This window comes from Eimeria acervulina, genomic scaffold (assembly GCF_000499425.1).
Source record: "Eimeria acervulina Houghton genomic scaffold, Eah_scaff277, whole genome shotgun sequence".
Classification (NCBI taxonomy): domain Eukaryota; phylum Apicomplexa; class Conoidasida; order Eucoccidiorida; family Eimeriidae; genus Eimeria; species Eimeria acervulina.
In genome coordinates, this window is record NW_013549929.1 from 1 (window position 1) to 22,108 (window position 22,108).

The 22,108-nt window shown below is 52.0% G+C and overlaps 4 protein-coding genes across 4 annotated transcripts; 1 reads left to right on the forward strand and 3 right to left on the reverse strand.

The window, feature by feature from the left end:
- Positions 1 to 3,968: 3,968 nt before the first annotated feature.
- On the reverse strand, positions 3,969 to 8,195 carry EAH_00030190 (hypothetical protein, conserved; the record flags this gene model as incomplete). The annotated part of the gene is made up of 1 exon (XM_013396166.1): positions 3,969 to 8,195. The coding sequence occupies one exon, from the start codon at positions 8,193 to 8,195 to the stop codon at positions 3,969 to 3,971; it is 4,227 nt and encodes a 1,408-aa protein (XP_013251620.1).
- Positions 8,196 to 10,929: 2,734 nt separating this feature from the next.
- EAH_00030200 (hypothetical protein, conserved) lies at positions 10,930 to 13,840 on the reverse strand (the record flags this gene model as incomplete). The annotated part of the gene is made up of 2 exons (XM_013396167.1): positions 10,930 to 12,687; positions 12,998 to 13,840. The coding sequence occupies 2 exons, from the start codon at positions 13,838 to 13,840 to the stop codon at positions 10,930 to 10,932; spliced, it is 2,601 nt and encodes an 866-aa protein (XP_013251621.1).
- A 1,598-nt stretch (positions 13,841 to 15,438) lies between these two features.
- EAH_00030210 (hypothetical protein) lies at positions 15,439 to 16,161 on the forward strand (the record flags this gene model as incomplete). Its single annotated transcript, XM_013396168.1, has 1 exon — positions 15,439 to 16,161. One exon carries the CDS (start codon positions 15,439 to 15,441, stop codon positions 16,159 to 16,161), a length of 723 nt encoding a protein of 240 aa, XP_013251622.1.
- Positions 16,162 to 16,425: 264 nt separating this feature from the next.
- EAH_00030220 (hypothetical protein, conserved) lies at positions 16,426 to 19,890 on the reverse strand (the record flags this gene model as incomplete). The annotated part of the gene is made up of 1 exon (XM_013396169.1): positions 16,426 to 19,890. One exon carries the CDS (start codon positions 19,888 to 19,890, stop codon positions 16,426 to 16,428), a length of 3,465 nt encoding a protein of 1,154 aa, XP_013251623.1.
- Between the last annotated feature and the right edge of the window lie 2,218 nt (positions 19,891 to 22,108).

Sequence of the window (22,108 nt, forward strand, 5' to 3'; positions counted from 1 at the left end):
AGGACCTATTTATTAACATTGTTAAGTTATTATTTAGTAGCATTAATGCTATTATTATTAATGCTATTTAATGCTACTAGCATTATTAACTTGCATTATTAAATGCTAAACGTGTCTTTACTTTTCTTGCATACACCCCCCAAAATATTTCAACGGGTTTTTTGATTTCTGTCTAAGCCCGTGCCTTAATTTATATTAGTCTTATGAGGGGTTGATGTAATTAATTATTCCGCATTTATTTTATCATCTTAACAGCAAATAACAATATAAATAGACATAATAATGAGTTAATTACTATTTTAATGAGTAAAAGGTCCTACTGGGATTTGAACCCAGGTCGGCGGATTCAGAGTCCGCAGTGCTAACCACTACACCATAGAACCGTCGACGCTCCGGGTGTTTATAGAAAAAAATATCTAAATAATATATTTATATTACTTTGCTGGCTTTATTAAGATGCCTACGAAGTATTACTGTGGAGTGTTGGTATTATTGTGCAGTATTGCTGGTTTTTTATTATTATTACGCTGTCTACAAGTATAACTATTTATTATTACTGATACACCTGTTTGATATATCCTTTATTGTAGATACAAATGTTATACATACATATATATACATTATATGTAATATATATGTACATATATATATGTATATATATTATTGGTATAGTATCAGCCCATTAGACAGTAATATATATCTATTCAAAACGTCTATTCATGTATATGTATATATATAATATATATATAATATATGTATATATATATATATATATATACAAAAAATACTTCAATGTACCTCTTAATAAAGTCTTCAAATCTTAAACAAAAAACTGTTTCCTCTACACCACAACGATTCCGTTGTTTGCTATGCATGCATTTTACTCTTAGCGCTGCACAGTAGAGACCTTTCACGAGATTAATTATAATATGCGGGCCGACAGCCATAGGGAGTTGAGAGGCCCCTTGGTGGGGGCCCCCTGGGGGCCCCTGAGGGCCCCCCCTTGTTTGTCTCTTCTGGGGGGCCCCACCCTAAGGCCTCCTTAAGGAGGTTGCTTACAGACGCATAACAACTGCTGCAGGGGCTGTGTCTCTTTCTGAATTAGCGGCAGCTAAAGGCGTTTGTATTATCTGCAAAGAGACAGAACATGAAAGAGAAAGGGGGAGACACATAAGCTATTTTATTTGGCTTATGAAGGAGACAGGAAACAGGATAAAGATAGAAAAACAGACAAACTCATCATCATAAGGGCCCCCCCGCATGCACAATACCTGCTTCATTCCTCTGTCTCCTTCTAAGAGAAAGGCGACAATGTCTCTGCTGTCTCTGCTGCTGCTCCTGCTGCTCCAGAAGTCTTCATTGCAGAGACAAAGGCAGACAGGTTTATTTGCATCTACTGTGGCCTCAAATTCTTTAATATTTTCTTCTGCTGCTGCGTAGTGTACATACACCCCACAACTCAGCAATCAATGTAGACCCCTTAATGAACAAAGAGGGGGAGGAGAGACAGAGACAAAGATAATTCTGCAGCTCTTCTCTCTCTGTCTGTCTGTCTCTGTCTCTGTCTCTGTCTCTGTCTCTCTCTCTCTCTCTCTATATATATATATATATATACACGTATATATATGCATATATATATGTATATATACATATATCTGTTTGTTTTCTTGTGTTTACTGAGGGGCCCTACTCACTGGAGGTGGTTTGGAGGGTAGAAGGAGAGGAGACAGCGGCAAACAAACCCTGAAAAAAGAAAGGAGACACTCGAACTCAGTGGGGAGACAGTAAAAGCAAAGAAAGAGACAATAAAAACAAAGAAAGAGACAATAAAAACAAGGGAGGAGACAGTTGTTTAGGGTCTGCAAAGTTTTTATAGATATATAATTTCTATAAGGGGTTTATTTAATAGAAGATATAAACTGCTAATCGACAGAACAAACTGAAAAGAGACATTTCTTTTGTTGCATGCACTTATAGAGTGTATGTACACTAATGTATGTAATATATAATATATAATATATAATATATAATGTATAATATATAATGTATAATATATAATATATAATATATAATATATTATATATAATATATAGTATATAGTATGTGATATATAGTACATAATATATAATATATAATATATAATGTATTGTGCATAATATATAAAATATATATATATATATATATATATATATTATATACAGCTTAATGTATATCTATAGACGCGTTGAATATTAAAACCTACTTGGGGGAGCAGCAGGGCCTTTGCTGCTCCTTTTTGCTTCAAGTAAATGCGGCAGGAGCAGCAAAGTTTGTCTCCTTGCTGCTGCTGCTGCTGCTGCTGCTGCTGGGGGCCCCCCTCCGCTATGGGGGCCCCCTCAGGGTTGGGGGCCCCCAACACGAGACCCACCGCTACTGCTGCCTGTCTCCTCTCTTCTGTTGTCAGCCGCTTCAAGGCCTATGCAACAAAGCACACACAGACCTTTGCTGCTGCTGCTGCTGCTGCTGCTTCTACTGGTGCTGCTACTGGTGCTACTGGTGGTGATGCTGCTACTAGTACTGCTGCTGTTGCTGCTGCTCCTACTCGTGCTGCTGCTGCTGCTGGTAATGGTGTTGCTTATGTAGCTGCTGCTGATGGTGGTGCTATTGGTGATGGTGCTGCTGCTGCTGCTGCTGCTGCTGCTGCTGCTGGTCTTGGCAGCTGTCTCGTGCAGATGTAAAAGGAGTAATTGAGAGAGAGGCAGCAGTTAGGAGATGAACAAATGCAGAAAAAATACAACATAGAGAGACATACGGAGCGAAACAAACAAAGAGAGACAAAGACTGAGATATAGATAAAGAAACAGAGTAAAATATATTATATATATATTATATACATTGGTAGATAGATAGAGAAGCATACATAGATATATAAATGTGCATATACGTAGATAGATAGAGATAAAGAGAGAGAGAAAGAGATGGAGAGGGAGAGAGACAGAAAGAGACAGAGAGAAGGAGAGACAGAGAGACAGGCTGAAGATACACCGCAGCAACTAACTTTCTGCATTGCTGCTTCAATTGCTCTTTCTGGGTTTCTCCTAGCCCGCAACTCCGCCAGCAACCAAACTGCAGCAAAAGAGAAAAACAGTTAAATATAAAATATATTTAAACAAAGACGGGGCCCTCAGGGAGGGAGAGGCCCTCATTGCTGCTAACCCATAGCGCGTCAGCTTGCCGATACAGAACCTGCTGCTGCTGCTGCTGTTGCTGTTGCTGCTGCTGCTGTTGTTGTTCTTGCTGTTGTTTTTGCTGCTGCTGCTGTTGTGCGGCTACCGCTCACTGCCACAGGGGAGTGGCTCTGCATCGTAAACCCCCGTCTGCAACAGCAGCAGCAGCAGCAGTAGCAAGAGCAGCGGCAGCAACAGCAGCAGGAGCAAGAGCAGCGACTGAGGGCAGCTCACCTGCTGCTTCGGCATAAGGGGCCCCCACAGATTGGGGGCCCCCTGTGGGGCCTTCATAGAATAGGAGGAGGCGGAGACCAGGGGCCCTGTACATACACCCGAAGAAGACAGTAGTAGACATAAGTCATTAAACAGATAAAAGAAAAAAAATAAAAGATAGCAAAGAAACAAACAACAATAAAAACAAAGCAGAGACAGATAAATAAATTAGAGTCAGAGAATAATAACAAAAAGAAAAAGACAAAAAATTATTTAAACAGAAAACAGCAAATGGGGTCAAACAATAAAAAAGAGAAAAAACAACACGAAAGAAAAGGAAGTATATATACATATATATAATATACAATATATATATAATGTTATATATTATATAATATATATATATATTATATACAGCATATATAATATATTATATATAGTATATAATATATAATATATATAAGATATATATATATATATATATACATAAATTATGTGGATAGCAGGAAGGAGAAGAAGACAACGAAAATAAAAGGAGGGGCCCTTAACTCACTGACACACAAACACCCCTTGCTGCATCTCGCGGCTGTCTCCTGTGGGGCCCTCCCTTCCCTTCTGCTGCTGCTGCTGCTGCTGCTGCTGCTGCAAATATATTTTCAGCCCCCAGCTGATGCTGCAGCTTTCTGCTTCTTCTACCGAAGGAAACCCGCATAACCTGATGCTGGGGGTTTCTTCTAAGGGGTCTCTAGGGGGCCCCTCATCACTGGGGGCCCCTACCTCAGGGGCCCCTAACTGTGGGGCCCCTGGGGGGCCCCCTGGGGGCCCCTGGAGAGGGGCAGTCCATAGGGCCCACTGCACATTTAGACGCTGCAGATTGCGGGGGTTGCAGAGACACCTCGAGGGTTGAGGGGGGGCCCCCGTTGTGTCTCTGGTGGAGGCGTAGGGGGCCCCCTCAGCAGTAGCTGATTGATCTTTAATAGATGTCTGCTCTAGAGGGTACAGCGCGACAGCTGGGGAGTAGACAGGGGCCCCCTCGGCCTCAGGAGGCTGAGAGGGGGGCCCCGAGGGGCCCGCAAGGCCCTCACATGTCTCTAACTGGGGGCTCCATAAGGTGCTGCCCTCTGTAGTGTTTAAAGGGTCGATGCGGGGGGCCCCCAAGGGCCCCGCAGTCTCTGGAGGCCCCCCAACGGAGACATCTGAAGACAGAGGCCAGGTGTCTGCTGTAGCGGGGTGTAACGGCAGCTCAGACGAGATGGGGGGGGCCCCCACACCCTGATGGGGGGCCCCCTTAGGGGCCCCTGGGGGCCCCTCTTCAGCGTCGTTACTACAACTAGGTATAGGGGCTACGTGAGGGTTGATGGCTGCTGTGCTGCTTCCCTGCATGCGTTTGTCTGCTGCAACAAGGAGGGTGGAGTCTCCTGAGGGGCCCCCTGAATGGGGGGCCCCTTGGGGGGCACCTACGGGGGCCCCTGTAGGGGGAAGTAGCTCTGCTGCTGTATCCCTTAATACATTTGGTTCTGTGCTGCTGCAGACAGGAGGAGGGGGCCCCCTGTGTCTCTGTAGTTTGTCTTGTAGCGGTGCGGCTGCTGATGGCGGTAATAAGCTGCTGCAGCTGCTGTCTCCTTCTTGTCTGTTGTCTCTGTCTGCTGCTGCTGTTGCTGCTGCTGTTGCTGCTGCTTGTTTGTCTCTGTCTCCTCTCTCTGCTGCAGTCTCTCTGTCTCTTATCTTCCTCTTCTGCTCAGCAAGAGGCCTTTTGTCTGTCAGTGGTGGGGGCAGCAGCGGGAAGGGGGCCCCCCTTCTTGATTGCAAACCCCCTGAAGAGGGGGCCCTCCGGGGGGCCCCCTGGGGGCCCCCCTGGGGTGCCTCCTGGGGGGCCCTCTCAGTATTGAGGGCCGCCAATGTCAGTCGGGGGACGCCAGAAGTTATGAGGGAGGCTCCAGTCGAGCTGTACGTGCAGCAGGGATCCAGCGGTGCTGCTGCTGCTGCTGCTGCTGCTGCTGCTGCTGTTGCTGCTGCTGTTGCTGCTGCTGCTGCTTCTGGGTTGAACGGCAGCGTTGACCTTGCTTCACTGCAGCAGCGCTGCCCCACAGCTTGAGGGGGGCGAGGTGTCTGCTTGTTGCTGCAGCAGCTGCTCGAGTGATTAGAGGGCCCTTCTGCGCCTGTAGGCTCCCCAGCTGCAGCAGAGGGGCTCCCCCGGACAGCTGGGGGGCCCCCAGGAGGGGGGGCCCCCTGCCGGAGGGCCTCAAGGTTTAGTATAGTGTTGAGGGTCTGGAGGCGTCTAAGGATGCGGCTTCCTATTGCTGCTGGGCTGTCGCATAAGGTGCTGCCACACAGGCGAGTCTCTGAGCTGCTGCTCTCTGCTGCTGCTGCTGCTACTGCTGCTGCTGCTGCTGCTGCTGCACCTGCTGGTGCAGCAGGACCTCGTGTAGAGGAGACAGCAACAGGAGGCAGCACTCTATCCGCCTTGACGCTGCCCCTCTCCCGCTGCAGCGCAGCCTCAATACCCTCAGAGGCCCCTGTTACGGTTGGTGTAAGGGGGGCCCCTTTGGGGGCCCCCATTGCTTCTGCTGAGGGTTGTTGTGTAGGCATAGGGGCACATGAATTGGAGCGGATGCAGCAAGAAGGAGACTGTTTGTTAGGGAGACAGCTGCTGCTGCTGCTGTGGTGCTGCTCAGAGTAATGGGGGCCCCCTAAGCATAGACAGCTGCAGTGAGGGCTGCTGCAGAAAGGATGCATGCAGCAGCTAACCGCCCTACCGCTGCTGCTGCTGCTGCTGCTGTAAGGCAGCGTCTCGTGCTGCGCTGTGCTGCAGGTGCTCTGGCGAGAGCCGATGTCTCGCCCCAACGCGAAGGGGCCTCCTGAGTGTGGGGTCTGGGGTGCATGCAGCAGCAGCTGCTGCTGCTGCTGTTGCTGTTGCTGCTGCTGCTGCTGCTGCGCTTCTTCGTGCTGCACTGCAGGCTGCATACCTTGCTGCTGCTGCTGCTGCTGTAGGTGCTCAGCAGCAAGGTGCCGGTGTATTGCTGCTGCTTGCCGTAGGCTGCGTCTTTGGACTGTGCATGCGCTGGCTGTCCTTCTATGCGCCTGAGCTACTGCTGCTGCCTTGGGGGCCCCTGGGGGCCCCTGTACCCCTGAAGGTGTTAGGGGCCCCAGGGGCCCCCCAAAAGGCCCCCCAAGGGGTCCCCCTAGGGGCCCCCCTAGGCGGCTGCTGCTGGAGTATCTATTGAGCCGTGGGTGCTGAAGGGCCCCAACAGACCTTACTGAGTTTGTGAGGGGCCCCTCAAGACCCGCTGCTGCTCGAGGGGGCCCCCATGGCTGTAACCAAGGGTACGGGGGCCCCCACCATGGGGGGCCCCCAGCAGAAAGCCGAGCGCCCCAGAAGGGCCCAGTGGTAGCGAAGGGGAATCCTGAAGGGGCCCATGAACGGGGGCCCTCTTGCTGCTGCTGCTGCTTTTGCTGCTGCTGCTGTAGCGTATGGGTCCAGGGCGCGATGAAGGAGCTACTTAGTCTCCGGTTGTAGGCAGCAGGGGAAGCAGCAGCAGCAGCAGCAGCTGCTGCTGCTGCTGCTGCTGTTGCTCCAGGGGTTCCCGATAGGGGTGCATATAAATATCTTCTTGCAGCCTCAAATGCAGTGGGGGTAGATAAAGGCTGGGGAGTTGTGAAAAAACTAACAGGTAAAGACGCAGGACCCATAGGGGCCCCTGGGGCCCCCGGAGGCCCCACGGGCCCCTGCATGGGGGGGCCCCATGCAATACCCTCTCTGTTTCTGTTTAGTTCAGCTGCTACTGACGGGAGGCGCTCAGGGCCCTTCTCTCCCTCCGTAGGATATCTGCTTACATCTCGGTACAGGGCGGGGGTCCCTGGGGGCCCCTTGGGGGCCCCTTGGGGTCTGAAACCTTCACAGCAATCAGCAGCAGATTGACACCCTGGGGGCCCCAGGGACTGGGGGGCCCCCCCAACGGGCTCTGGAGGCCCCTGGCTTTGGGAGGAAGACCGTCTGGGCTCTCCTTGAGCGATATTTGCCTCCATGAGGCTGTTGGGGAGCCACTGCTGTTGCTGCTGCTGTTGCTGCTGCTGTTGCTGCTGCTGTTGCTGCTGCTGTTGCGGCTGCTGCTGTCTATCAGGGGTATCTGTTCGTGTTGGTGTAATGAGGCGGCAACCGCTGAGGCGCCGCTGCATTGGGGGGGCCTCGTTTAAAGTTGCTTCGAAGTCCTCTGGCTGCAGCAGCTCTTCTCTAGCTGCATCTGCTGCTGCTGCTGCTGTTGGTGATAGTGCTGCTGCTGCGGAGTGTGGGTGCGTAACCTGCTTGTGCTGCTGCTTTTCTCTTTGTTTACGGGAAGCAACCAGCTGCTGCTTCTCCTGCTGCAGTTTGGGGCCCCCCAGCAGCACCTGTCGCTGTCCTGCTGCAGCATCATAGACAACCCTCAGCGTCTCTGGGGGCCCCCCTGAAGGTTTTGCTCGGGGGCTCCCTAAAGGGGCCCCCCAGGGGTTCACTGCTCCACAATCCTGTGCAGGCAGCAGCAGCTGTTGCTGCTGCTGTCGCTGCTGCTGCTGCTGCTGCTGCTGCTGGCAGCAGCCATTGGTTTCGAGTTCATCTAAGAAGGCTGTTGAAAAGAACAGGCGAGGAGAGTCGGTGGTGCTGCGTTTGAGGGGATCAGGGGCCTTACCCTTCCTCCGCAATGCTGCAGTCAGTGGGCCCTCTACAGAACTGGAGAGCTGCTGCTGCTGCTGCTGCTGCTGCTGCTGCTGCTGCTGCCGGTGGGAGTAGGCCAGAGACATATTTCTTTAGGTCTCTGGCTCTGTTCTTTTAGTCATTGAAAGGGTGTTTGATGCTGCTACTGTTATATTGTGGGTACGCAGTGCAAACTATATTTTAATGTATTCTTAGGGTCTCCTTTCAGCGGGTATATATATTATTAATCTCTTTGAGCACAAGGAGAGCCCCCCTGAACCTTCATGGAGGCAGCCTGAGACAAAAGAAAAGCAAGAAGAAGAACAGAAATTATCTGCCTTAGAGGTAGAGAACAATGCAAAGGAGATCAGCAGCTCTCGGGTGTACAGACACCTGAAGAGACACTGAAGTCTCTATCGGCGGGCCGGCCTGTAGAGGAAGGAGGGTTAAAAGGGGGTTTAAATATTTTAAAAAATTCTTTTTATTAATAATAATTTAATAAAATTGTATTATCATTTAAAATTAAAGTAGAAGAAATCTACAGACACCACAAAAGCCCCTAAGGGCTGACGAGGAGACCCGCATTTCGGCTGCGGCCTGCAGCAGAGAGTAGTCTATCTTTTGTGTGTTTTGTCTTCTTTTTCTAAATAAAAATATTATATTTATCCTTTGTGTTTATATTTACCCTAAGAAGGATTTAATTAAGCAGATTTTCAGGTGTATGTACACCTGGAAACCAAACAAATGCACACGGTGTGACCACGTGTCTGAAGCGATCAGAGTATTTTTCTGTATTTTATTTTCAAAACCCTGAAATAAATAAATAAATTAAGTCTTTTTATTTGTTTATTTTAAATACTTAATAATTCACAGAAAAGACACAAAAAAAACAAAGAAGATCGCCTCAATATACACTGCAAACACGCAGTAGACATAATAATTAACTCAATAATCATATACCCTAAACCCTAAACCCTAAACCCTTAACCCTAAACCCTTAACCCTAAACGAGACAAAGCCAGAGAAACACCAGCAAGCCCATTTACCCAGCGTTTGCTCCTGCTGCCGCCTCTGCTGCAGCTACTTCTGCTGCTGCGCCTTCTGCTGCTGCTGCTTCTGCTGCTGCTGCAGCTGCTGCGGCTCCTTCTGCTGCAGCTCCTTCTGCTGCGGCTGCTGCTGCAGCTTCTGCTGCAGTATCTATTTGACCCCTTAACAAACTGAGCCGGACGAACATATACCTCAAAACAATTAGCAAGGGGCGAACCCTATAAATATAAATAAATATAAATATAAATATAAATAAATATAAATATAAATATAAATATATATGCAAATATAAACATAAACATAAAAATAAACATGAGGGTTTGGGGGGCCCCAAAACCCTCATGGGCCCCTCAATCCCTCAAACCCCAGAAGGGGGCCCCTCTTCAAGGCTTGCGAAGAGATGTAAACTCTGCTTCACCGCTGTTCTGGCTAGTGGACCCAGCTAGCTGCAGCTAGCTAGCTGCCTAGCTACCTAAGTAGCTAGCTGGATAGCTAGCCAGCTAGCTAGGAGGGGGCCTAAACCCTAAACCCGAAGGGCAGCAAACTTGCTGAGAGGACGCTGAGCTGTGACGGCCGTACCCTAAACCCTAAACCCTAAAACCTAAACCCTAAATACTTATCCCCAAGCCCGGTAGCCCCAAGGCCCTGGTTAAATCCGTAAACCCTAAACCCTAAACCCTAAACCCTAAAGATAACAAGCGTGGTCGCAAATAATATGAGAAGAATAAGAGGGAGCATTTAATGAAGAAATTATCTAAACAAGAGTTGGGGTGTATTGTGCAGCAACCCGTTGCCTTTCTTCTGCTGTCTCCTGAGGGTTTAGGGTTTGGAGACAGTTTTCTAGGGTTTAGGGTTTGCTCTGTTTGCTCCCGGTGTATCTTCACCTCTCTTTTATTGTCGCTTTGTCTGTATTTCTTTGTCTCTTTGTTATCTCCCTCTATTTCTCTCTCGACAGATAAAACAACAACTCCAAATGCAGCAGATATCACCGCATACTCTATCCTGCTGCAGCTGCTGTTGCTGCTGCACCTGCTGCTGCTGCTGCTGCACCTGCTGCTGTTGCACCTGCTGCTGCTGCTGCTGCACCTGCTGCTGCTGCACCTGCTGTTGCTGCTTCTCAAGTGGCAGTTTGTTTGCATGAGTAATAAATAAATAATATTAAAATAATAATACCGGCAATGACAATGATAATAATAATAGCAGTAATAATAATACTAGAAACATAATAATAATAGAAATAATATATATGATTATATTATATATATTATATATTATTTAGAAGGGAGTAGTAATACTAACAATATAATAATAATAAAACCGTAACAAGAATATTATTAACATAATCTTAGGAATAACAATACAAATTAATAATAATAATAATAGCTATAATAATAATAATAACAATAGCTATAATAATAGTAATAATAGCTATAATAATAATAATAATAATAATAATAATAATAGTAATAAGCTAGTAATAATAACAAATGCACAAGGACAAACATAGAAGAAAAAAGCAAAAAGAAAATCTCTGAGCCTCATCGCCACCCCCTACTCTTATGATGCAGAATGCTGCTGCTGCTGCAGCAGCAACAGCAGCCGCTGCAGCAGCAGCAACAGCAGCCGCTGCAGCAGCAGCAACAGCAGCCGCTGCAGCAGCGGCAGTGTATAGCAACCGCTGCAACAGCCCCGGCGGCAGTACGAGGGGCCACCGGCTGCAGCTGCAGTAGCAGCAGCAGTTGCTGCTGCTGCTGCTGCTGCAACTACTACTACTGCTGCTGCTGCTGCATTGCATTACATAGGGAAAAAAGCAGGGATGGAGTTAAGTGTGTTAGGCTGTACATTTGTTTTATCTCCTAAAGCAGCAACTGCTGCTGGTAGCTGCTGCGCCTCTGCTTCCTGCTGCAGCCGGTACCGCATCCACCGCACACGAGCAGCAGCAGCTTTCTGAGAGCGCTGTCTTTCTGCTGCTGCTTCATCTAAAGGAGCAGCAGAACGATAAGGACGCGTGCGCTGCTTGCCTTTCTTACCCAAACCGCTGGGGGCCCCACAAGGGCCCCCCAGGGGCCCCCCTCCCCCTCCCTCCTCCAACGCTGTATCTGCTAACGGGGGCCCCCAAGGGGCCCCCATAGCCCCGAAAGGGGCCCCCTGCTGCATGCAACCTTGTGAACTATTCCAGTCACCCCAGGCAGTACCCTCAGCTGCAACTACATGCGGGGCCCCTGGGGGGCCCCCTGGGGGCCCCCCCTGGGGCCCTATCGCCATTGTACCCTCTGGGCTGGCGTTGAAATGGGGGTGAGAGGCAGAGCCCCTGCTGTTGGGTGGGAGAAAGGCTGCGTTCGGAGACACGGAAGCAGCAGCAGCAGCAGCAGCAGCAGCAGCAGCAGCAGGGAATCCTGCTGCTCCTTCAGCTTCTGCGTTGTGTGCGACAGCACGGAGCTGCTGGGGCCCCAATCTGGAGAGCGCAGCAACATCTGCTTCTTCTGCAGCTCCCCATACCCAGGGGGCCCTCTGCAGAAACTCAACTGCTGTCTCAGTACCTCTTACGGGGGCCCCTAAGACACAGAGCTGCTCCCCTAGCAGCAGCTGAGTAGCAGCCCACCGCCTAGCCTGCAGCAAGGAAGCTTTCTTCTTCAAGATATCTGCTTCAGAGTAAAAGAAGCAGCTTCTCTTTACAATGCAGCGTACACCCGAGGCCCCAGGGGGCCCCGGGGGCCCCGTAGAAGAAGGGCCTTGGGGGCCCCCCTCCCCTGAGGGGCCCCCGCTGCTGCAAGCCCTTGCCTCTTCTGCTTCGCCTATAGTCACTCTCCAGCGATTTGCATTTTCTTCCCAGACACAACTCAATAAAGAACGAGAACCTAATGAAGCAACAGCAGCAGCACTTGCTGCTGCTGCTGTTGCTGCTCCTCCTGCTGCTCCACCTCCTCCTGCTGCAGCTGCTGCTGACGGCTCCCCCGGTTCTCGAGGCTGCAACACCCAGCAGCTCCCGCAATCCAAAGGGCTAACGGGGGGCCCCCCTTGAGGGAAGCAGGGGCCCCCCCCCCAAGCAGCAGCAGCAGCAGGATGTTCATTCGTTGCTGACGAGGGTACAGAAGAGGTGTCTTCTGACCCCAAGCTGGAGCCTAAATGGCCTGTTTGATTGCCTTCTTGCTGCTGCTGCTGCTGCTGCTGCAGCTGCTGCAGTTGCTGGTGGTGATGATGATTTGCTGCTGGTTTGGGGGTTGCGCTCGTGTGTCTCTTTCGTTTGTTGCTGATTCTGTGCTGCACTGCGGCCTCTCCGCCCAGTGCCTCAACTGCTTCTGCTGCTGCTTCAGCAAAGTGGGGATGGGGGCAGCCTCCCCTCCAACCTCCCTGCTGCAGCAGCAAATGCCAGCGCTGCTGCCGCAGCAATCTGTCTCCTGGGGCTAGAGGCTCTCCTTCTACTGCATGCACAGCAGAGTCTCGAGGCTCAGGAAGCGGCAGCAAACCAAACACAACTGCAGCAAGGGCTGGGATCCGACTCCGAGACGGAGCAGGTGGTTGTGGGGTCAGCAACTCAGAAGCTAGACGGGCCTGCAGCAGCAACAGCAACAGCAACAGCAGCAACTGCAAATGCAGCAGCCGTAACTGCACTCGCGACAGCAGCACCAACCGCTGCAGGAGCGGCAGCACTAGCAGGTGCAGCAGCAGCTGCAGCAGCAGGTAAAGTGTAGACAAGCCACAAAACAACAGAAGAAGACAAAGAAGCAGAGGTGCCGATACACCCGAAATATCACAGAGGCCTCAATATACCCCCACGCTAGCAGCTTCACCAGCGTCAGCAGCAGCAGCAACAACAGCAGCAGCAGATTGTGTCTGCGGGCGATTAAATGAAGATGAGTACCTGAATTGCTAATATTTTGCTTTGATATAGACCATACTTGCGGCAGCTGAAGGTTCTGCTGCGGTTTTGCTGCTGCAGGCTCTGCTGCTTCACCCCGCTGCTGCCTGGTGAGGGGCCCCCCAGCCACTTTCCCCCAGTTGCTGGGGTCTTAGGGGAGGCCATTCCCTGCTGCTGCTGCTGCTGCTGCTGGTAGTGTTGTTGGTGCTCGTGCTGATGCATCTCGTGGTGCTGCAGTTCGTGCTGCTGCTCGTCGTGCTGCTGCTGCTGCTGCCGCTGCTGCTGCTGCTGCTGCTGCTGCCGAACTGGTGCTGTTCCTTCTCTCCAGAGACAGCGGAAGGCTAACTTACTTTTATCAAACTTCACTCCGTCTGGTAGAGTAAAGTCTACAAGGCCCACTCCAGCAACCTGCAGCAGCTCCTCCTTATATCCTGCTGCTGCTGCTGCTGCAGTAGCAGCAGCAGCTGCTGCTGCCATACACGGGGCCCCACCAGCACCAGCGCCAGCCCCGGAATCGAAAGAGGGGCCCCCAGACAGAGGACCCCCTGAAAGACGCGGGCTTGCTGCTGCAGCTGCTGCAGCTGCTGCTGCTGCTGCAGGTTCTTGGTTGAGGTTGAATTGGGTGGCTGGAGTCGCGCCCCCCGCAGCAGCAGCAGCAGCAGCTGCTGCTGCTGCTGCTGCGGGCGTTGCTTCCTTCTGATCCTGAGCCATATAAAGCTGCAGCAACATTCTGTTGCGCTGCAGCAGCGCTGTCTCCTCTGCTGGCAGCTCCCGGGCCCCTGCATCTGCAGCAGCAGCAGCAAGGCGGTCTCTAAAGGAGAAGGCAAGACCAACAAGATAAGACATAACTTCTCTAGCTGCTGGGGGAGACAGCCACTGTAAACAAACAAACAAAACAAACAGACACACACATCAACATCATATACTTAGTTATATATTTATATTATTCATAAGTATTAATATAATATATATATATATATATTTGTAAGGGTTTGTTCGTGTTTGTGCACCAGCAGCAGCAGCACCAGCAGCAGCAGGAGCAGCAGCAGCAGGAGCAGCAGGAGCAGCAGCAGCAACAGCAGCAGGAAGAGACAGCTTACAGAGGAGACATCGTTGGAGTACCCGCAGACCCAAGTGAGGAAATTTGAAAAGCAGAGAAGGCGCAGATCCCAAGTCAGCAAACAGTGCAGCTGCAGCAGCAAACGCATCAGCAGCAGCAGCAGCAGCAGCTGGAGACACACACTTGACAGCAGCAGCAGCAGCAGCAACAGCAGCAGCAACAGCAACAGCGGCAACAGAAGAAGCAGCAAACACGAAGAACAGGGGAGAGACAAACAGGCGAGAGACAGGAAAGTTATTTTGAAACAGAATAATCAAATAAAAAACAAAAGGAGACAAAAAGAGATAAAGAGAGACAGAAAAGATATTAAAAGATATCAAAAGATATCAAAATAAACAAAAAAAGGACAGAGAAAGACAAAGGAGACGAAAAAACAAAAGAAACAAAAGAACGACAAAAAGAGACAAAGATATTAAAAGAGAGTAAAAGAGAGTAAAAGAGAGTAAAAGAGATTAAAAGATATTAAAAGAAATTAAGAGAGACTAAAAGAAATTAAAAGAGATTAAAAGATATTAAAAGAGATTAAAGAGACAGGAAAGAGACAGAAAAGAGACAAAAAGAAAGAGTGCAGAGACAGCAGAAGGCCTCACCATGATATACAGCTCTGGATAATCAAAAATATTTATCACGGCGTCGCGGACCCTCATCACCTTCTGTACAAATGCACAAAGACCCCAAGCAGCAGCAGCAGCAGCTGAAGCTGCAGCAGCAGCAGCAGCAACTTCATCAGCAACAGCAGAGGCAGCAATGAAAAGAACAGCTGCAGCAAAAGAAACGGCAGCAGCCGAAGGCGAAGCAGCAGCAAACGCAGTATCCGCATAAACAGCAACAACAGCAGCAGCAGCAACAGCAACAGCAGCATCCGCATCAACAGCAACAACAGCAGTATCCGCATAAACAGCAACAACAGCAGCAGCAGCAACAGCAACAGCAGCAACAGCAACAGCAGCAGGAAGTTTACGTCATCTGCTTGAACAGCGAAGGTGGGCTCCAGCAGCGCATCATAGAGCAGCCTCAGTTCTTTCTTCTTCTCTGCATCTGCTGCAACTCCTAAAGAGGTCGGGAGAGGAGGCAGCAACCCCTGCAAAGCCTTTAATGCTGCATCCTGCAGCAGCAGCAGCAGCAGCAGCAGCAACAGCAGCAAGATAAGCAGCAATAGCAGTAGTAGGAATAGCAGCAACAGCAACAGAGGCAAAAACAGCAGTAGTAGCAGCAGCAGAAGGCGCAGCAGCAACTCTCATACGATATCCGAAACAGCCCCATCAAGAGCAACAAGCAGCAGCAGCAGCAGCAGCAGCATCAGCAGCAGCAGCAAATGCAGCAAATGCAGAGCCTCACCCGGTTTGCTTGTGAGTCATATAGCAGCAAAAAATCAACAGAGGAGGCGCCGCCTTTTTCAAAAGAAGAAGACGAAGAAGAAGAAGAAGATGAAGATGAAGAAGATGATGATGAAGATGAAGAAGAAGATGAAGATGAAGATGAAGATGATGATGATGATGAAGATGAAGGAGAAGGAGGAGATGAAGAAGAAGAAGAAGAAGAAGAAGAAGAAGAAGGAACAGCAAGAGGAGGCTCAAAAGATGAAAATGAAGAAGAAGGAGCAGAAGAAGAGGATGAAGATGATGATGAAGATGATGAAGATGATGATGAAGATGATGATGATGAAGATGATGATGATGAAGATGATGATGATGATGATGATGATGATGATGATGAAGGAGGAAGAGATGAAGAAGAAGGAGCAGACGGTGAAGAAGGAGGAGGAGAAGGAGGAGGAGGAGGGGGAGAAGAAGAAGCAGAAGAAGAGCAAGAAGATGAAGATGAAGATGAAGATGAAGATGAAGAAGGAGGAGGAGCAGGAGGAGGAGGGGGAGCAGGAGGAGGAGGAGGAGGAGGAGAGGTAGAAGAAGAAGATGATGAAGAAGATGAAGATGAAGATGAAGAAGATGAAGATGATGAAGCTGGAGATGAAGATGAAGAAGGAGAAGAAGGAGGCAGCTCCTCCCGCACATCCTCGCAGCCCCGCGTCAGCAGAGCGGCGGCCTGAGGAAGAGACAGCAAAGAAGAAAGCAAACAATAAAGGAGACAAACAGCAGCAAAAGGAGACAAACGGCAGCAAAAGGAGACAAACAGCAGCAAAAGGAGACAAACAGCAGCAAAAGGAGACAAACAGCAGCAAAGGGAGACAAACAGCAGCAAAAGGAAGTGAACAGTAGCCAGACAAGAAATAGTAAGCAAAAGGACGAGAAAGAAGCAGCAAACAGCAGAGGAGACACCGCAGCAAAATAAAAATATATACCGCATGCAGAGACTAAAGACGATAGAGAGAGACAGAGAAGCAAAGGCAGGCAAGGAGAGGTGAAACGCGTAAATAGAGGGGCAGCAACCCGAGGGACACAGAGACGCTGCTGCTGTTGCTGTTGCTGCTGCAGCTGCTGCTACTGCAGCTGCTGCAGAAGCAGCTGCTGCTGCTGCAACGCACCATCCGCAGCTGCCAGATGTCTCCTTTCTGTCTCTCCACAACGCGAATACCCCAGCAGCTGCTCCCTGAGGCTTCGCCCCCACGAGCAGCACACTCGCCTTCTCGGAGGCTGCTGCTGCAGCCGCTGCTGCAGCCGCTGCTGCTGCTGCTGCTGCAGTCGCTGCTGTTGCCGCTGCTGCTGCTGCAGCAGCCGCTGCTGTTGCTGCTGCTGCAGGGCCCAGTGGCCCCGTCGGTAGCGCCGCCTTGTTTGCCTTCCGTTCCAGTTGTTGCTGCTTCCCGCGCTGCATCTGCTGCTGCTGCTGCTGCTGAATCTGCTGCTGCTGCTGCTGGGTCTGCTGCTGCTGCTGCATTATCTCCAGCAGTTTCAGCAGCCCAGGCAGGAGGACTCCCAGGGAGCCCCTCAGCAGCAGGAGCAGCAGCAGCATCTGATGGTTTTACTGCTGCTGCATTTCGCCTTTCTCTTTGTCTTGTCTCTCCATCTGTACCCTCATGGGGGGCCCCTACCCCTTCCGCGGGGCCCCCTATGTGGGGGCCCCTCAGAAGGGGTAGGGGGCCCCCACATAGGGGGCCCCCTAAGCAGGGGGCCTCCTCTACAGGGTAGCAGGTATAGGGGGCCCTTGAGACGGGGGCCCTCGGCCAGGGCTTAGAGTTAGGGGGATCCCCTAAAAAGGGTGGAGCGTGGGTAGTGGGGGGCCCTGCTGCTGCTTGAAAGCAGCTTGAAGGGGCCCTCAATGCGTCTGCTGCCGCTGCTGCTGCTGCTGGTGCTGCTGGTGCTGCTGGTGCTGCTGCTGGTGCTGATGCTGCTGCTGTGCATCCTTTAACTCCTGCTGCATGCGGGCCCTCTTCTCCTGTGTCTGCAGGGCCCCCCTTGCAGCACTCCCCAGGTGTAATGAACCCATATCTGCTGCTGCCGTTGCACTTAGGGGGCCCCCCTGGCTTCCCCGCTGCAGCAGCACCAGCAGCAGCAGCAGCAACTGCTGCTGCTGCTGCTGGTTCGGGGGGCCCCTGGCCCCCACCCTGATGAACGCCTGCAGGGGGGGGCCCCAAGTGATGCTGCCACGGCAGTGCGTTTAAAGGGTAGGGGGCCCCCAGCAGAGCAGTATCTCTACGCAGCCAGCAGCCTTCAGAAGCAGCAAGATAGAAGAGGTCTCGCTGCTGCTGCAGCGCTTCCCGTTGCTGCCGAAGCTGCAGCAGCTGCAGCCGAGCGCGCACCTCCTGCAGCAACTCACCAGTGCCTCTGCTCCAATTGCTGTTCCTGCTGCTGCTGCTGCTGCTGTAGGGCGTTGCTGCTGCAGCTTTATCCCCAGATGCTGCTGCAGGATCAGCACCACCTGCTGCTGCTGCTGCTGCAGCTGCTGCAGCAGGTGTCTCCTCGTCTGTTAACCCCTCTTCCGAAAGGACTTCAGCAGCAGCTGTCTCCTCGGGCAGCAGCTCAGCCTGCTGCCGGAGCTGCGCATATTTTGCTGCAACTGCTGCTGTCTTCTGGCGGCTGCGGCACAAACACGAAAATACCTTCCGCCGACGCACCACAGTTCTGCTGCTGCTGCTGCTGCTGCTGCTGCTGCTGTTGCTGCTGCTGCTGGGTTGCGAGAGCGAGACAACGAAGGCGCTGCGCCTGCCATCAAAGGCGAGCTGCTGCAGCATCCAGGGGTTCCCTCCCAACGCAGGCCCCTTCTGCTGCTGCTGCTCCTGCTGCTGCTGCTGCTGCTGCTCCTGCTCCTGCTGCTCTTCAGGCCCGCTTGACTCTGTAGACAAAGGCGAAGAGGGAGGCGGGAGGGGGCAGCACTCTGAATCTGCTGCTGCAGCAAAGAGGGGGCAGTTAAGGGGCTCTACAACATCATCAGGCAGCACCGCAAGCGGCAGCAGCGTATCCACTCCTGCTGCTGCTGCTGCTGCTAACCCCTGCTGCTGCTGCTGCTGCTGCTGCTGCAGCAGCGAACGCGCTCCCCCGGTGCCCTCGCCTGGCTGAGAAGGCAGTGCAGCAGCGTCTGTTGCTGCAGCTGCTGTTGCTGCTGCTGCTTTGTCTCCCTTCGGAGTATCTTCTCTCTTCACATAATCTAAGCAGCACAAATTAAAAGCAGCAACAGCGCCGCGCCGCAGTTCAGCCCTCATCCGCTCTCTCAATTGCTGCTGCTGCTGCTGCTGCTGCTGCTGCTGCTGCTGTTGTTGCTGCATGTGCTCCTGAGGGACATCGGCACGCCCTGTTGCTGCTGCTTCTGCTGCTGCTGCTGCTGGGGCCTCCGACTCAGCCTGCCTCGCGAGCAGCAGGAGCTGCTCCCGGCTGCTTAGTATTTGCTGCAGCAGCTGTCTCCTTCGGTCTTCGGTCCCTTGCTGCTTCACATGCTCCTCTGCTGCTGCTGCTGCTGCTGGTGTGCCTAGTGAGGGGGCATCTACCGTCTGTAGAGGCCCGCTGCAGGCGAGGAGACAGCTTTCTTCTTTAGTTGCTGCTGGCTGGGTCTTGCTGTCGGGTTTGTTTCCCTTTGCTGCTGCTGCTGCTGCTGCTGCTGCTGCTGAAGAGGCACCCCGCTGCAGCTGCTCCACCTTATCTGCCGCTGGCTGCGGGAGCACTGAATAGATGGTTGTTCCTGCTGCTGCATGCTGCTGCTGTTGCTGCTGCTGCTCGTCTTCCTGTTGCCCTGTTGCTGCTCTGCACACTTTTGCTGCTGCTAGCGGCAGCAAACACTGCAGCAAGCCGCTTGCTTCTCCTGCAGACAGTAGCTGCTGCTCTCCTTCTGTCTGCAGCAGCTCGCAGGGAGGCGAGTTGCAGCCATCAGAGGGGCCCCTAAAAGGGTCGTTCAAGGGGCCCCCTAGGGCCCCCAAGGGGGCCCCTTGGGGGGCCCCCCAGGGGCCCCCCAGGGGGGCCCCTAACGGGGCCCCTAGGGCCTCCCAGGCCTCTCCTGCTAGTAAGGAGAACTGCGCAGTGACAGCTTCTTGAAGAGGGTAAAGCGCTTCTGAATTGCTGCAGCAACTTCGCTGCCACTCGATACCCAGGGGGCCCCCAGGGGCCCCCTCATAGGAAGAAGATGAAGGAAGAGAAGCCTTTGATCTTAAGAAAGCAGCTAAACCATTTATCTCAACCTCCAGCCATTTACTTAGCTCTGGGGGTAGTAAGCATTGCAGCAAACGGGGTACGGCATCTGCTGCTGCTACTGCAGCTGCACCTGCTGCTCCTCCTGCTGCTCCTGCTGCGATCTCGCTGCTGTCCGCTTCTACCCTCTGCACATTCAAAGCAGCAGCAGCAACAGCAGCTGATGGTGGGGGCCCTGGGGAGGGGGGGCCCCCAGGGCTCTTCATCCGGCCGTCTGGGGCGCCGCCTTAGAGGGGCCCTGCTGGGGGCTCTCTTGCGGTGTACATACACCTGAAAGCCCTCCTAGGGTGTACAGTTGCGAGCAGCAAAGCAGGTCCTGCTGCTGCTGCTGCGGCCGCTGCTGCTGCTGCTGCTGCTGTTGCTGCGCTGCAGCACAGCGGCCTGCCCCGGGGCAGCCGGGGGAGCCTCAGGAGTTCTAGGGGCGATATAAAGAAGTTTATAGAATAACTTTAACTTATTTCTTCATTCAGAAGTCTCTGCAATTGTAATAGACGCCTCAGGTGTACATACAGTTCAACTCACAGAGCCCAGGGGCCCCCTCCCAGCCGACCGCCCTCACACCTCTGCTGGGGGCCCCCCAGGAAGCAGCTCAATCTCTTCCTTCTTTTTCTCTCTTTCTCTCTCTAATTTAATTTTCAATAGATATTTAAAAGTATATTCTACACACACAAAGGGGGGCGGGGCCCTCCTGCTGCAGCTGCCCTCAGTCGCAGCACCCTTTGCTGCTATTCGTCAGGGCCTCCTCCCCTCCTTACCCTGGGGGCCCCTAATGGGCGTCTAGGGGGCCCCTAGGTGTCTGTTAGGGGGCCCCTAAGGGGCCCCTAGGGGGTCCCTGAGCGGCAGCTATGGGGCCCCTGGGGGTCCCTGACTCTTTCTTTGCTGGTCTATGGAACCTTAGGGGGCCCCCCTACTGCGTAGACAGAGGGCCCCCTAGCCCCCTATCACCCTTATTCATAGGCAAGGGGCCCCCTAAGGGTCAATAAGCCAGCAAGTAAAGAATCAGGGGCCCTTAGGGGCCCCCGAAGGGCCCCGTAGGGCCTCAGGGGCCCTCAGGAATAGGGGCCCCTAAGGGTTCCTAAGGGGCTGCTACTCCTTAGGGGACCCTACTCCGCAGGTAAGCAGTGTGACGCAGCGGCAGCAGCTCGGAGGAAGTCCGAGTTGGGGGGCCCCTAGGGGCCCCCAGCAGCCCCCATAGGGGCCCCCAGCGGTCCGCAGGGGGGCCCCCAGCGGCCCCCAGGGGCCTCTGAGTTTGATTGATTGGTAAAGTGAATGGCTACGAAGACAGCGGGGAGTTGAAGGGCAGTGGTGTTAACAGCGATATGCATGCATCTGTAGATACACTTGAGGGGCCCCCAGGCGCATGGGGGCCCCCTTCTCTTTCTGTTGCTGTTTAAAGCGAGTGTATAGGCACTAAAAGAAACACTTCTAAGGATAGAAGGGGCATCTGCTATCATAGATTAAGAAAGGAGGGAGGGGCTGCAGCTGAGACGCAGCTGGCTACACCCAGCTAGCTACCGCCAGCTAGCTAGCTACGCCAGCTAGCTGCCGGAATGCCCTGGGGCTTTCTGCTCAATCGCTTCAAATAGTAAGCCCTTATGCGTAGCTAGCTAGCTAGCTAGCCATGCAGATCTACGATCTGTCAACAGCTAGCTGGCAGGCATACAGAAATGTGTGTAGATAGCTAGGCACGAAGATAGCTAGCTGCAAAGACAGTGCGGTTGCTAGCCATACACACGGGTCTGCAGGTAGCTAGCTATTGTAATTTGTGCGCAGCTAGCTATCCATGCGTCTACATCTAGCTATCCAACTGCAAGTGTCTGCAGCTAGCTAGCTACGCATACATGTGCAGCTAGCTAGCTAGCTGCACGTGTAGCTAGCTAGCTAGCGACAGGTTTTGTGTGGCTGGCTAGCCATCAGTTGGAAGGGGCGCTGCCTCAAGGCAGAGAAGAAGTGTTGGGGTGTATAGACAGCTGAGAAGCCCTTCTCTTTTTTATATAATAACTGTCTGCGCATGCAGCCACCACATAGAGGCTTAGTTACATACACTTTAATGCATTTAATGCATTAAATTTGTTTGTGTATATGTGTTAAGGAACTCGGAAGAAAAGAAAAAAGAAAGTTGAATGCATGCGTTGCTATGGGGCTTGAGGGTTTGAGGCCCTCTCCTTTCTTCTTTTATTTATTTAGATTTGTTAAGGCTTCATAATCAAACGTATTTATTGTTTTTCTTTAGGTCGGCTCGCTGCCTCGTTGCAGTGGCGCCTTTGATAGTCTACAATCAAGCGAGGGTTTAGGGTTTAGGGTTTAAACACAACACCTGCACCCTTCTGTTATGAGAAACAGAAACACCAGCAGGAAGACTAAGTTGGTAATACTCCCCATCTGTCTGTACACCCCAAACACAAAAAAAATTAAAAAAGAAGC